This window comes from Tasmannia lanceolata, unplaced genomic scaffold (genome assembly GCF_043159265.1).
Source record: "Tasmannia lanceolata isolate RefF3 unplaced genomic scaffold, GAP_Taslan_0.1 ptg000037l, whole genome shotgun sequence".
Lineage (NCBI taxonomy): Eukaryota > Viridiplantae > Streptophyta > Magnoliopsida > Canellales > Winteraceae > Tasmannia > Tasmannia lanceolata.
In genome coordinates, this window is record NW_027518714.1 from 19,326,203 (window position 1) to 19,340,838 (window position 14,636).

General features: G+C 38.5%; 1 protein-coding gene and 1 long non-coding RNA gene across 2 annotated transcripts; one reads left to right on the plus strand and one right to left on the minus strand.

Moving 5' to 3' along the window:
• The first annotated feature begins 3,599 nt into the window (after positions 1 to 3,599).
• Positions 3,600 to 5,536, plus strand: LOC143862689 (uncharacterized). Its single transcript, XR_013240433.1, has 3 exons — positions 3,600 to 3,710; positions 3,899 to 3,955; positions 4,477 to 5,536. It is a non-coding gene; the product is annotated as an uncharacterized LOC143862689 (long non-coding RNA).
• A 1,849-nt stretch (positions 5,537 to 7,385) lies between these two features.
• LOC143862608 (uncharacterized) lies at positions 7,386 to 11,433 on the minus strand. Its single transcript, XM_077373669.1, has one exon. It carries the CDS (start codon positions 11,410 to 11,412, stop codon positions 7,558 to 7,560), a length of 3,855 nt encoding a protein of 1,284 aa, XP_077229784.1. The 5' UTR covers positions 11,413 to 11,433; the 3' UTR covers positions 7,386 to 7,557.
• Positions 11,434 to 14,636: the final 3,203 nt, after the last annotated feature.

Below are 14,636 nucleotides of genomic sequence, written 5' to 3' on the forward strand. Positions count from 1 at the left end.
CCATATGCATTTAAATCCCTTAATTCAATCTTTTCCCATGTCATTATTGATTGGGCCTTTTGTGATTAATGATTGGCTTTTCTTTTTTTTCTTATGTAATTATTGATTGGTTTCTGATTGCCTTCTCAATTGAACATGCTTCTCATGATCATCTCCAATCCGTCTTGCCATTTTTCTCAATTGAAGTTGTTGCCTGCAATCTCAATCTATTCTCATGTTCTCTTCTCCTCCATCTGTAGGTTACCTCATACGAAAAAGTAAATACTTTCAGGGTGGTAAGATCTGTGAGTTACTTTTCTTCTTCTTCCACACCCATATTTTCGCTTTTATTTCCGTGTAATGTTTTGCCTGGTTTTGAAACCTTCCTGCATGAATGATTTATAGCACTAAGACATGCTTCTCATGATGATTGGTAGTCTTATTTGACCATTAAAAAAAAACAAAAGAAAATTGACAGTCTTATTTGGGTTCTCTTTTTTCTTTCAGTTGCTATTTTCTTCTTCATCTCATGCTGAGCTGTCTATCATGAGTCACTAATGGTTTACAATGGTTCATGTTAACATGTTGGTTTCCCAAACTTGGAAGTATTTCCCGCAAAATGGTTCGAATTGTCTCTCATTCAATTGAACCCTTAATATCTTTAGCCTGTATTTCACCACAAAGGATCCAAAACCATGATGTGATTCATGTGACTGCTTATTTCATTTTTCTTTTCACTTTTTTAGATGCTTTTAGTGGTTACCTAATATGTGTAGAGAGTTAGACCACTTGAACATGGATTTTGTATGAATTTTGCATAGAGAAGGTTTTGCAAGAAGCAGGTGTAAGATGTCAATTACGTAAATGGACAAGCAGGTTCTACAAAATTAGGAGATATAGAAGAATATCAATCTTTGATTCGTTGTTTTAATAAAACTATTGAGTTCTTGGGGTTCTCTAAAAATTATGATTTAATGACATATTTATCAAGTTTGAAAGTAAGAATTTATATTATTTTTTTTCAATTTCAGTTTGGTTTATAAAATACTTTGCCGGGTTAAATATTCGTTTTCTTTTGAGACCTTTTTGGTTTTTTGGATGTATCCTGCCTGTAGAAATGGGTTGTATTTTTTTTTTCCTTTTTCGGATTATTGCTTCTACTGTGTCCAATCAACTTGCAGATATTTGTGTTCATATGACACCTAAATTTCTTAGATTATTTCTTCTCGAACAGTATTTGGCCATTTATGGTTCATATTGCCATATTTGACGAATATCCACCTGACGACGAGACAATGTGATTTGGTTATCTCATGAGGTCGGTGCTTTGAATTATTGATTCTCATAGACAATAAGTTGTAGGTGTTGTTTTTGGCATTTGTCTTGATGAATATTTTTTAGTCATGTGTATTATGCATGTTGTGTTGGACCAAGTCCAATCTAGGATTGACGAAGAAAACACATTTTCCACCATATATTTTGGCAGACTCGAAGTTACCAAGCGAGGTTTGTTTCTTCCACAATCTCTCTATTTCTTTTGCCTAATGGTTATGCTTTATCTTTTTTTACGTATTTTCTTATTCTTCTAAAGATTCTTCTAAAGATTTTATTTCCTTATTTTCATTTGATTATATTGATAGATATAAAATAATTTCTAATTTGTTTAAATTCTTTCTATTTCGATCTATTTCGAGAATTTCATTCTATTTTGGACTTTAGTTTTTACTGTTTTAATGGTAAGAACTATTTTGGGTTGTTTTGCAGTTAAGTTATAAGGAAAAATATTTCAAGATCATAATTTTTTCGTCGACCCGTGCATCGCACGGGACTGCAACTAGAAGCAATTACTGATATCTGCACTATCAAATCCTATATATATATATATATATATATATAAAGAGGAAGGGGGGTTTACTGTTCACCACTGAGATGGCAGCCCTCCCCTTCCTCCCTCGAATCTACGTGGCATGAGGATTTTCTATTTTTGTAACCCGTTTTAATCCCTAAATTATTTCCATAAATATAGCTCACGTTTGAGATCCCCTATTTATGCGTTTTATCGAAATTAATGTGCCACCTCTCCAAAACCTTATCAAAAGTAAGAATTTCAAAAGTCACGACGTTTTACTTACAATGTTTTACTTACATACGCAAGCCCCACGACGTTTTCATTTTCTTTTATATATAGATTGCTCAAAAAATAAATCTACTCGGCAGCCAAAAATCTCGAACAAAAAATGGTTGTGCCTATCCAAATTAAGATTTTCGATATATTCTGAGGAAGAGTCGCATTTGGATTGCATATGCCTCCGCATCGATTCAAATCGGATTTCTTCTACATCCCCCCTCCCCTCTATCTTAGATAAAATTGGAGATCAGGGCTTTTCTAACTCTCACTTTTGTGAGTTATTTTTTCTCCTCTGCCTTACATCACATGACAAACCAGTAGGATTTTTCAAAATCCTTTGAATTCTTTGAATTTATTTCTTTCTATTCTAGCTTCCACTTTTGTGAGTTAAGTCAACAGGGTGCATGCAGATTGAGAACAAGCATCTCAGATAGAAGTTTGTTTGTATAAATTTTGATGGGATCGAGATGACTGTGGAGGATTATGTTAACATTATTCTCCCATTTTCCAGCATATGATTGTCTTCTCTTCAACTTCGATGAAGATGTTCGAGAGCAGTTCTGATCCAAGTTGAGGAGAGGCATGTAGGTATATGATTTCTTTTGTGATTTGCAAGTTTTACAACCCAGAGTACATAATTTTGGCCAGATGGCAATGCTTAACATTCCTATTAAATGAATCATGCTTCTAACCCATCAATGTTTGATAGAGAAGCACTACTTGCATATGCAGCATGGACCCACGCACCGGTTTCACCTTCTTCCAGCCTTTATAGCTTTTTATAATGCATTTTCAAGAATTAGATGTTATTTTAAAAAGGGAAATGCTATCAGCACTACTGTTTTTTGATGAGGGCACTCCTCACTTTATTAAAAGTACGGTGTGGCCCACACCATAGGATGATCCAAACCGTCCATTAGATGGGCCACAGCCTAAATAGGTTGGGCCCCAAAAATCATTTCCATAGGTTGATCTTAACCCTCTGATCTGAATGTTAGAGGGTTGATCCTAAAACTTATAGATCGGAGGGTTAGGATCAACCTATGTAAATGATTTTTGGGGCACAACCAATTTAGGCTGTGGCCCATCTAATGGACGGTTTGGATCATCCTATGGTGCGGGCCACACCGTACTTTTAATAATGTGAAGAGTGCCCTCATCAAAATACAGTAGTGTTGATAACATTTCCCTTTAAAAAATGCCCTTTTATTTATGTTATTTTCTCTATTTCTTACCGTTTGAATTTAATTCTGCAATGGGTGACAATTTAGGGAAGCCAATGCTTTGTGTCTACTTTTGTGAATGGGGCTGAAATTATCTCTAAAATTGATTTTTAGTCATGTGCATTGCACAGATTGTCCCACTAGTCTATACTATCTATACTATCTATATAAAGCTGGATGTGGTACGTTGAGGGTGTGCCACGTAGCACTCCCTCTGCAAACCGTTTTATTCCAACGTTTCAGAAGTCTCAACTTTTTTGGCATCCCCTCTGCAAACCGTCTGGAACCAATCGTCACCCTTCGAAAGGTGTGGAAAGATCAATTAACAGCTAACGTTTCCAATATTTACCGTTTGCTCCCCGTCGTTTTTGAGATTTTTGGTACAGGAGATTTTCTCTCTCTCTCTCTCTCTCTCTCTCTCTCTCTCTCTCTCTCGATTTTTGGTCCAGGAGATTTTCTCTCTCTCTCTCTCTCTCGATTTTTGTTCCAACGAATTATTCATCGTTTTTGAGATCTCTCTGTCTTTTACTGATTCTTTTCATTTTTGTTTGATTTGTGTTCATTACAGATGTGGTCAGTTGTTATACAAAGAGGCGAACTGCAACTCAACCCTGCTTAACATTAAGTAAGCAGCTTAGTGTCCAGGTTCCAGTAAAGCGGAATCCTCTAAGCTGTGGTGGTGCCACGTGTCAGCCCCTCCATCCCGCAATTTTTAGAAGCCAGAATATTAGCATTCGTTTCCATATATTAATACCTATTTACGTTTCATGCAGCTTTCTTTATGGACGGTTCTAAATATTAATACCTATTTACATTTCACACACCTTTCTTTATGGCAGCCAAGTCAGCCGTTCAGAAACCTTCTATACGTTTCACACACCTTTCTTTATGGCAGCCAAGTCAGCCATTCAGAAACCTTCAATCAATAAATCATGCGCCTATTCCCATTTCACACCTGACCCTTGCGTCTATTCAACATCCATCGATTTTTAGAAACGTCTCCTCTACCCCTTTTTACTTGCGTCGATTTTCAGTAAAGCCTCCTTTCTTCAGCGCCACTAAATTTCCATTAACAACTCTTTCCATTTCTTTCCTTCCCACTTTTCTGTTGTGATTTTTGGTTCTTTTTCCCCTGTTCTTCTGTAGGAATGGAATTGAGGAGGAAGAGCTTTTCGACAAGGACCAATACATTTTGTGATTCTAAAGCACGTCCACGTTTCCTCCTCTACTCTCTTCATTTGATGCTAATTAATTGACTTTTAGCCAGGGGTTCATAACAGGTTCCAAGTGTTGGTGGTCGACCATGGCTGCTAAGGGGCTTATGAGAAGCCTCCGGAAATCTTTCCAACGGTAAGTTTCTTCCTATTTGTAAATTCCAAGATGAAAGATTATGATAGGGTTTGTTGGGCAATGAATGACTTATTCTCCTCTTTGGGAGGGAAAGGGCAAGGGCAAGGGCAAGTGCATCGGATTGGAGTATTTTATCATCAGGTATAGAGATTTGCAATCTTATGAGGGGTGTTAGGCATTCAGCCCTAAGATGATAAAGATGGAAAGGATTTGATATTTTACCCCTAAGATGATAAAGATGGCAAGGATTTGAATTGTTTTTCTTTTCTTATGAATGATGCATTTTCACGACCTCCTTTTCTTTGTCTTTTCATTTTCAAGGACAAGAAGGGTTGATGTTATCCGTGTCCTTCAAAGGGTACAATGGAGGCAAATTTAGGTGAAAAAAGACTAATAAAAAATTTCGTACCAATGGAGGCAAATTTATAATACCGGTGCTCATACTATTGATCTGTTGGTATACACGGTGTAAATTAATCTGAATTCTTGGGTCAAAGAACAGAGCCTTAAACTAGAGAGTTTGTTCAATTATTAAAACATGGTAGTACCAATATCAGTAGCCGAAAGATATCTATATCTAAAGCTATCCATGCGAGTCAAACCCGTGGTTCCCTGCAGATTCATACAACTTACTGTCTCCTTTTTACACCAATGATAAAGAGTAGGGCAAATATATCACTTCTTGGCGAAGGACAATATCACTGGATGTTATGATTGCCTGATTAATCTGAGTTTTCGGCCATTGGAGATCCTGAGCGTCGTATCATCAAATGGATTTTTTGAAAATAGGGGTGGTTTCATATGATCTTTATGAATGTATCGTCAATTTAAAGCATTTTTTTTTTCTCCCGTGCGTCACACGGGTTTCCAATCTTATATTTATCAAAATTTGCATCAAGCAATGGAATGTCTCCTTTGATTTGTCTATTATTAAGTTCATGAAACTCATGGTGCATTCGAAAATTATCCTATTTCAGAATACTTGTGTTTTTTTATCACTGTCGCCTTTTACATTTATTTTGCCCATATTACATTTATAAGAGTTATCACTCTTTTTCTCATTTTGAATCTTATTGCACACTTTTTCCCCCATATAATAAGAGCTATCACTCTTTTTTCCCTAACGAATGTATTTTTTCCTTTAAAATAATTTTATAACTTTCTGTCTTTTGTCGCCCCTTGCATTGCACGGGTCTGCAACTAGTTTCGATAATGACGCGAGTCACTTTGTTTTACACTTTTAAATTTAGCCTTTCACTGTTATACAATACTCTATCAACATCAAATCAAAGCAGTATAAAACAAGTGAACAGTGCCATTATCAAAATACTGCAGTAATGATATCAGTCCTTTTTTCTTAATTACCAAAACCATGGTCTTCCACGTTAAATTACTCTCAGATTAATTTTTCTTTACCAATTTTACACTTAATTATACTACCCTCAAGTAGGGTAGTAACTTGCAACTTGTAAGTTTGTAACTCGGGTTGGGCGGGTCCGCTTTTACAAAACCCTATCCTACCCGTATAAACTATCTCGGGTCAGGTCGAGCGGGTCCGCTTTTACAAAACCCTATCCCAACCGGATAAACTATCTCGGGTCGGGTTGGATTGGGCTTTTATCAATAAAACCCAAAATTTTAAAACCCAGCCCTAACCTTTAGTCTGACCAGGCCAGGCTTTTTTACGTTGTCACCGATCTAACATTTCTGCAAAATCTTTGAAGAGGTGGCCCACTTGGGCCAAAACCCGGTGGGAACACTCCTATGCATCGGACGATCCGAGCTGTTCATCTGTCGGGTCACAACATAAATAGGTAGTTCCCCGAAAGTCATTTACATAGGATGACACTAACCCTCCGATCCATAGACACTATGGATCGGAGGGTTAGCCGTTAGGATGATCCAATTGAGAGGTCTCACAAAAAAATTGATACTGCTGGGAAGACATACACTTGCGATCAGGGAGGTCTCTAAATAATAGGTTTTGGGTCATGCAGAAAATGAGACCGGTTAGAAAGAAACTCCAAGAGTTACATCATGACACCTGAATTAATTACTATTATGATATATTCTCTCCCTTTTCTTCACTATGACTACTCTTTTTACGGTACATGGGGATGGGCGGAGAAGAAAAAGGGGGAGAATGTACCATTTCCCTATTTCACAATAACAAACATGAGGAATGCTAGACTCACAGGAGCCCTTGCAAAAAATAAGGGAAAGGGGCCCCTCATTGGTCAAAACTGCTCTAGGGCAGTTATGACCATGATTTTCTGGCCAATGGAACCTCTTTATGCTTACTCGAACAAAAGAATGGAGATCTTCGATGTAATCATCATCTTCTTCGGTAGTAACGTAACTTTTGTTTGATGCCAATTTGAGGGAAATGATAAAAGAAGCCCCTTTTTTTACATGGGACAGCCACCTCTAGGGTAGTGGCAATCAAAGCCCGTTGAATCCTTCCCGTGTTAGTAAATCAGTAGTACACCAGAGATGGCTATGCCATGTAAATAAAAGGGGCGGTCATATCGCATCCCCAATTTTACGTCCGAGGATTTTCCTTCGGGTACTTTTGGACTCTGAATAATCCACAATGGGTCAGAACAGAACAGATGAATGTTTACACCTCATACAATTATACAAATATGCCAAACGTACTAAATTTTTGGTCGATACCGAGTTTTTTCCCCTCATTTGCAAATAGTAAACTAAAAAGCAATACTTTTTTTGAACAGGTAACAAAATTTCATTAATAATTGCCAAAATACATATCAGAGACAAGATGTCCCCAGGCTACAAGCCAGAGACCAAAAGTAGTGGTCATTATTTTACCTTAGCATCGATGTAGAAACTGCATGCAACACCACTCAGCATCTATTATCCGATCAACTTCTTTCTGATTCTACGTATCTTTATTGTTGCGGTCACAACCAGCCAATCATTCATGTCGTCAAAGAATCGGAAGTAGGCGTATCTCCAAGACTTTTTCAGCAATAAAATACCACCGACTCCCAAAAGCCCCACGACGAATCCCGGTGCCATGCCAGCATAAAACCACATAAATCCAGACACATCTTTATCATCTGCAGTAGGTAATGGATGTTTACCTATTTCATCGTCGGAGCAATTTTTTGTGAGTGGAGGCCCACAGAGTCCAGGGTTGCCTGAATAGATGGATGGGTCATCGAGAGTTTGGAGCTGGAACCCGGATGGAATTTTCCCTGACAAGTTGTTCTCTGACAAGTTCAAGAAACTTAAAAAAGTTAGAGCAGAGATGCTTGGAGGAATTATACCAGAGAGCTGGTTTCTTGACAAGTCAAGCGATTCCAACTGTAGCAAGCGATTAATCTTTGGTGGGATCATTCCAATCAAACGATTTCCAGATAAGTTTAAGCTTTTCAGTCCAAAAAGACCCGTTAGTTCTTCAGGGATATCTCCACTTATACAATTACTTGAAAGGTCAATGCTCTTCATAAGTGGAAGTGTCTTTGTATATGATAATTCTCTCCCTTTCGTGACTGTCAAAATGTGCTCATTGTAACTTTGAAATGGAGGTAGGTATTCCAATCTAGATGCTTCCAATCTAAATGTGAAACTATAATCGTTGCTTGAGTTATGTGTCGCAGCCATGGCGCTGAAATTCCCGAAACATCGTGGTATGGTTCCCGAGAGATGATTATGTGCGAGGTCTAATAAATGGAGAAAAGTAAGAGACGATAGTTTTGAAGGAATTCTCCCATCAAACATGTTTGAACGCAAACGGAGAACCTCCAGATATGATAGACTTTCTCCTATCCATGTCGGTATATTTCCCCTTAATCTATTCCCACCAAGATCAACAAATACCAAGCTCGCACACTTTTTTAAGTCTAATGGCAGTTCTCCAGAAAAATTATTGTTACCCATTTGCAAATATTTGAGACCAAGTAGAGAACCTATTGAGGTAGGAATATTTCCAGATAGAGTATTGTTTTCAAAGTTCATAATCGCCAGTTCATGCGAATCTTGCCAACAATCAGGCAATTCTCCTGAAAAATGATTGTTCGAGAAATCAAGAACAATCAAATTCTTTATTTTGCATAGAGATGAGGGTATGATGCCATCTATATAGTTCGAAGAAAAATCTAAAAACGACAGACCAGGAACCATTTCTCCAAAACCTAGTGAGATACTCCCTTTTAGAAGGTTATTGGAAAGATGAAGCACCTGGAGCGTCCGAATCTGACCCAGCTCTCCGGGAATGAACCCTATTAGCTGATTTTCAGAAAGATCAATCATGATAGCACGACTACAATTTCCCAATTCTCTTGGAATCATTCCGTTCAATTCATTGGACATAGCATCGAACCATTTCAAGTTGGATAACTTTCCAAGCTCCTTAGGAATGTCTCCACTGAAACTATTGTAAGCCAAGTGAAGATACTCTAAGCCACTGCAATTCCCGAGCTCACGGAGTATGTTTCCAAATAGATTGTTTCCATTGAGACTGAGCCAACGAAGAGTCAGAATCTGACTCAACTCAACAGGAATGGCTCCGGTGAAACAATTGTTAGCCAAGTCAAGATACTCTAAGCTACTGCAATTCCCGAGCTCACGGGGTATCTTTCCAGATAGATTGTCTCCACAGAGAACGGGCTGAAGAAGAGTCTGAATCTGACCTAACTCCTCCGGAATGGTTCCTGTTAGCTGATTTAGAGAGAGGGCAAGCGACCGGAGATTCTGAATCTGAGCCAACTCAACGGGAATGGCTCCGGTGAGACTATTGCTACCCAAGAAAAGATACCCTAAGCTACTGCAATTCCCGAGCTCACGGGGTATCTTTCCGGATAGATTGTTTCCATCAAGATAGAGCACATAAAGAGTCTGAATCTGACCCAACTCAACTGGAATGGCTCCGGTGAGATTATTGTTAGCCAAGTCAAGAAGCTCTAAGCTACTGCAATTCCCGAGCTCATGGGGTATCTTTCCGGATAGATTGTTTCCATTGAGATAGAGAAACTGAAGAGATTGAATCTGACACAACTCTTTCGGAATGAGTCCCGTTAGCTGATTGAGAGAGATATAAAGGAACCGAAGAGTCTGAATCTGAGCCAACTCAACGGGAATGGCTCCGGTGAGACTATTGCTACCCAAGTAAAGATCCTCTAAACTACTGCAATTCCCGAGCTCACAGGGTATCTTTCCGGATAGATTGTTTCCATCAAGATAGAGATAATGAAGGGTCTGAATCTGACCCAACTTAACTGGAATGGCTCCGGTGAGACTATTGTTAGCCAAGTCAAGAAGCTCTAAGCTACTGCAATTCCCGAGCTCACGGGGTATCTTTCCCGATAGATTGTTTCCATCAAGATAGAGATATTGAAGAGTCTGAATCTGACCCAACTCAACTGGAATGGCTCCGGTGAGACTATTGCTACCCAAGTAAAGATACTCTAAGCTACTGCAATTCCCGAGCTCACAGGGTATCTTTCCGGATAGATTGTTTCCATGAAGATAGAGCCAATGAAGAGTCTGAATCTGAGCCAACTCAACTGGAATGGCTCCGGTGAGCCTATTGTCAGTCAAGTCAAGAAGCTCTAAGCTACTGCAATTCCCTAGCTCACGGGGTATCTTTCCGGATAGATTGTTTCCATCAAGATAGAGCCGATGAAGAGTCTGAATCTGAGCCAACTCAACTGGAATGGCTTCGGTGAGACTATTGCTAGCCAAGTCAAGAAGCTCTAAGCTACTGCAATTCCCGAGCTCACGGGGTATCTTTCCGGATAGATTGTTTCCATCGAGATAGAGAAACTGAAGAGATTGAATCTGACACAACTCTTTCGGAATGAGTCCCGTTAGCTGATTGAGAGAGATATAAAGGAACCGAAGAGTCTGAATCTGAGCCAACTCAATGGGAATGGCTCCGGTGAGCCTATTGCTATCCAAGTAAAGATACTCTAAGCTACTGCAATTCCCAAGCTCGGGAGGAATCTCACCAGATAGATAATTGTAACAAAGTCTTAAAATTGTTAGATTCTGAAGCCTTTGAAGCTCCCTAGCAATAAAACCTTCAAGCCTATTACTTTCCAATATTAATTCCTCAAGGTTATCACATACACTGATTTCAAAAGGTATTGTACCCGAGAGAGAGTTCCAATCCGCATGGAAAATGCGAAGCTTTTTCAACATTCTAACTGATGAAGGAATTACATCAGTGAGATTATTGTGAGAAATGGAAAGCACTTCGAGAGAAGACAAGTTTCCGATCTCCGTTGGGATTTTACCATTAAGGTCATTATAAGAAAAGTTTAGTTTCTTCAGGGAAGGAATACCACAAAGCTCGGGCGGTATCTCCCCATGAAGCGTATTATTGCTAAGGTCTAGAACTTGCAAATTACTGCAGCTTGCAAGCTTCTTAGGGACAAGACCGGAAATCATGTTGTGTGATATGTTAAATGTTGTGAGGAGACGAAGCTCACAGAAGGTGGAAGACAAATGGCCTGACAGATTAAAGGATTGGAGATTGATGGAAGTTACCTTAGAGTTGTGGATACAGCTTATCCCTCTCCAATCGCAAGGAGTTAGATGGGATGAATTCCATCCTCGAAGCTCGTCATTGTTGTCAATGAGATCCTTTTTGAACTCCAATAGCCATTTTCCTTCTTCATTTAGCGATCTTACAAAGATGGCCAAGTAGCATAATATTAAAGCCAACTGAAAAGCTGGGGTTTTGATTTGAGAAATCCAACCCATTCTTTAAAGAGAAGGATGGAGGTGAAGATAGCAGACTCCAATACCTTTTAAATAGGCGTAGCCAACAAAAAGGAAAACCTAAAACGAGTAAAGAAAGGTTTGAGTAGACCTGGCAAAAAGTGACCTGGACCCGCGGGTCCACCCGGCCCGCCCTTAAATTACGGGTCTGGGTCACCAATCAGTGACCCGTTTGAAATTGACCCGCGGGTCCACCCGGCCCGTCAAAACTGGGCCGGGCCGGGTGGACCCGCGGGTGCCCGTGGAGAAGTGGAAAAAGGTTTTATTTTACCCTTTTTTCGGTAATTGTCATATTTTTTTAATTTTCTGTGTAGTTTTTTCTGTAATTGTCATATTTTGCTACATTTTTCTGTATTTTTTTTCATATTTTTTCTACTTTGGTGCCATTTTGCCGTAATTTTTCTATAAAGTTTAGTACCGCATGAATTTTATTTATTGCTAGCCACCTTTGCTCAAATCGTACTTCCTGTTTTTTGCACATAAGACAACTCTCAAAAAGTCAACATGAATGGGCTAACAGCGCATGATCACATGCAATTGGAGAAGGTAGCGTTGGAGAAGGTGGTTAGCAAATCCCTTTATAAAATTAAAAAATTATGTTAAAAATCCGGATCCAAGCTTAGTGACCCGTAAAATTTTCTGAGTCATTTTACCCGGACCCGTACGGGCCAGGTCAAACCCGGCCCGTCCGATTGCCAGGTCTAGGTTTGAGACACACGGCAGCAGGAGTTGGAGTCAATTTGTAAGTCTCGTGGTGGGACCATTGACAACAAAAGGTTTGAGACAAACGGCAGCAGGGCTTGGAGTCAATTTGTAAGTCTCGTGGTGGGACCATTGACAACAATTAAAGAAAAAATATTTCCATGGAATAGAAGCAGGTCTTGGAGTCAACCCATTACCTTATCAAGTAATAGAAAGAAGAGAGGCGTGGAGTGTGGTGTGGGAGAGGGAAAGCAAGAACCTGAGTTATCTTTTCTCACGCGTAATCAAAGTTGGAAATTTTGGAAATATTTTTCCTTTCCAAACAATTCCTTAAACTTATCCCATCAGAAAAAAAAAAGAAGGATTGATTGCCAAATACTTTAAATTAAAAAAGATGACTTATCAAGGTATGGTCACTCTTTAAGGATTTAGTTGAAATGATTTTATGTTTAAAATACAATTCTACCAAAGCTTTGTCAAATCATTATAATTTCTAGAGCTCTTGTGGGAATCACTACTACAAGCTTCATTGCTCTTCTTCTATAGCTTTCACACACTCAACATTATATCTCTGTTTTTTTACAGTAGTCACATAAGCGGAAGTATTATGATCTTAATCTTAGTGTAGAACTTTAAAAAGTAGATGAAATAAAAGGAGAAGTTGATGCATGAGGCCCAAATGATGGGATGCAATCAATACCTGTTGCTAAGAGATGTTCCATACACAATTAGGTAAGGGACAGTTCGGACGACTGTGTCTATGGGTATTGCAAAATTGATGCCAGATGATACGCCTGTTCCTCCTTATAATGAAGTGACATACCATTGTGTTCATATTTAAATATCACATATAGAAAAAATGAGAAAGATACCATGTGGGGAGAAATTATTTTTACCTTTTCGAGTGAAAGTAGCAGTGTTACCTCCCATTACATGACCCTAAGAATCGATTAATGGTCCACCTGAGTTTCCTGTTCAAGATATGATCGACATTTCAAACCAGGTTTGACATGATTTCCTTAACTGAGAATGGTACAGTAATCTTAGCTACTTAGAACATGGCAATCGGACAAAATTCAACCATGAAAATAAACTATTGATGATGCTCAGGAAAAAAAACAAAAGTGCAATTAGAGCAAACAAGGGCCCTTGAGTAATGAGTGCACCACATTGGAGGATGCTAGAAGAGAGAGGGGACAAAACCAGGAAAAGACCAGAGACCGGGAGGTCTGCACCTTAGTGTAACCACCTAGAGCCTCACGAAGTCGAACTTGCCAAGGAGAACCAAATTATTTCAGTTTATTTCAGTTAATTTGACTAAATTTAACAAGAGCTATTTCCTCTTATTTATAAAGAATTTAGGTTAACTTGAAACAACAGGTTCTTTCTCTAATTAACAGACGTACGTGTACACCCATCACGATATATCCACTTTTTATTTGTTAAAATCTAGGGAAAATTATTTAAAAAAATGTAAAGTTTTTGTTAAATTGTGAATGAAGGGTGGGGTTTTCAAATTCATCAGAAAAGGGCTGACATGTACGGTTGGAAATGAAAGATTACTAAAATACCCTTCCACCCACTTTAACCTCTCGTTTTACCCTTTCACCTCCTTTTACCTTTTTTCACTCGTTCTCTCCCTTTTACCTCGCCGACGGATACTATTCTTGCCGGAAAGCTTCGCTCCTCGCCGGAAAGTGGAGCTCCTCTTGCCAAAACCACTACTTCAACTCTCCCAAGGTATTTTTTAAACCATTTAATGTAGGGTTTCATTTTTTGGGTTTTCTTCTTGGGGGGTTGGATATGAAATACTTGGAACCATTATTGAAATTGTATAAAGCTATAATTAGTTCCTGTGTTAGGTTTTCAAAAGGTTTCACTTGATTTCTAGTTTATCCATGGTTTCAAATGGTTTGCGAAGGGTTTCATTTTGTTGATTTTCATTTTTTTAGGATTTGGATGGATTGAAAGAAATATATTTTAGAAACCAAATATTTTCTTAGTTTCCATGTATTTAACTATGGTTTCGAAGGATTAATTTAGGGTTTCTATGTTTTCAAGGGTTTCATTTAGGGTTCGAAAGGGTTCCATTTATTTTGAAATATCTAACTGTGGTTTGTTAGGATTTCATTCAGGATTTGTAGGTTTTTAAGGGTTTCATTTTGGTAGCCAAGGGTTTTATTTTTGTTTTCAAAGGGTTTCATTTGATTTTGTTGGCAGAATGACCGTTATCGATTTTGTTTTGCACTCTTTTGACAGAAGGGAAAAAGGCAGAACCATTATTTTTGGGATTTTTGAGACTTTAGAACCCTTGAAACCAATAAGTATGGTTTCAAGAATCCTTGTAAGCAGTAATTTTGATTCCAACTGTCTAATACTGTGTTTGAAGTGGTTCCAAGTCTGAAAATAGTGGTTCCTATTGTTCCTAAAATAATGGTTCCTATTGTTCCTTCTGTGGAAATAATTATCCTAATTGTCAATTTTGGTTTAATTGTGGTTCCTAT

Coding starts and splice junctions, on each gene's coding strand:
- LOC143862608 (XM_077373669.1), bottom strand. CDS start 11,412: ATGGGTTGGATTTCTCAAATCAAAACCCCAGCTTTTCAGTTGGCTTTA.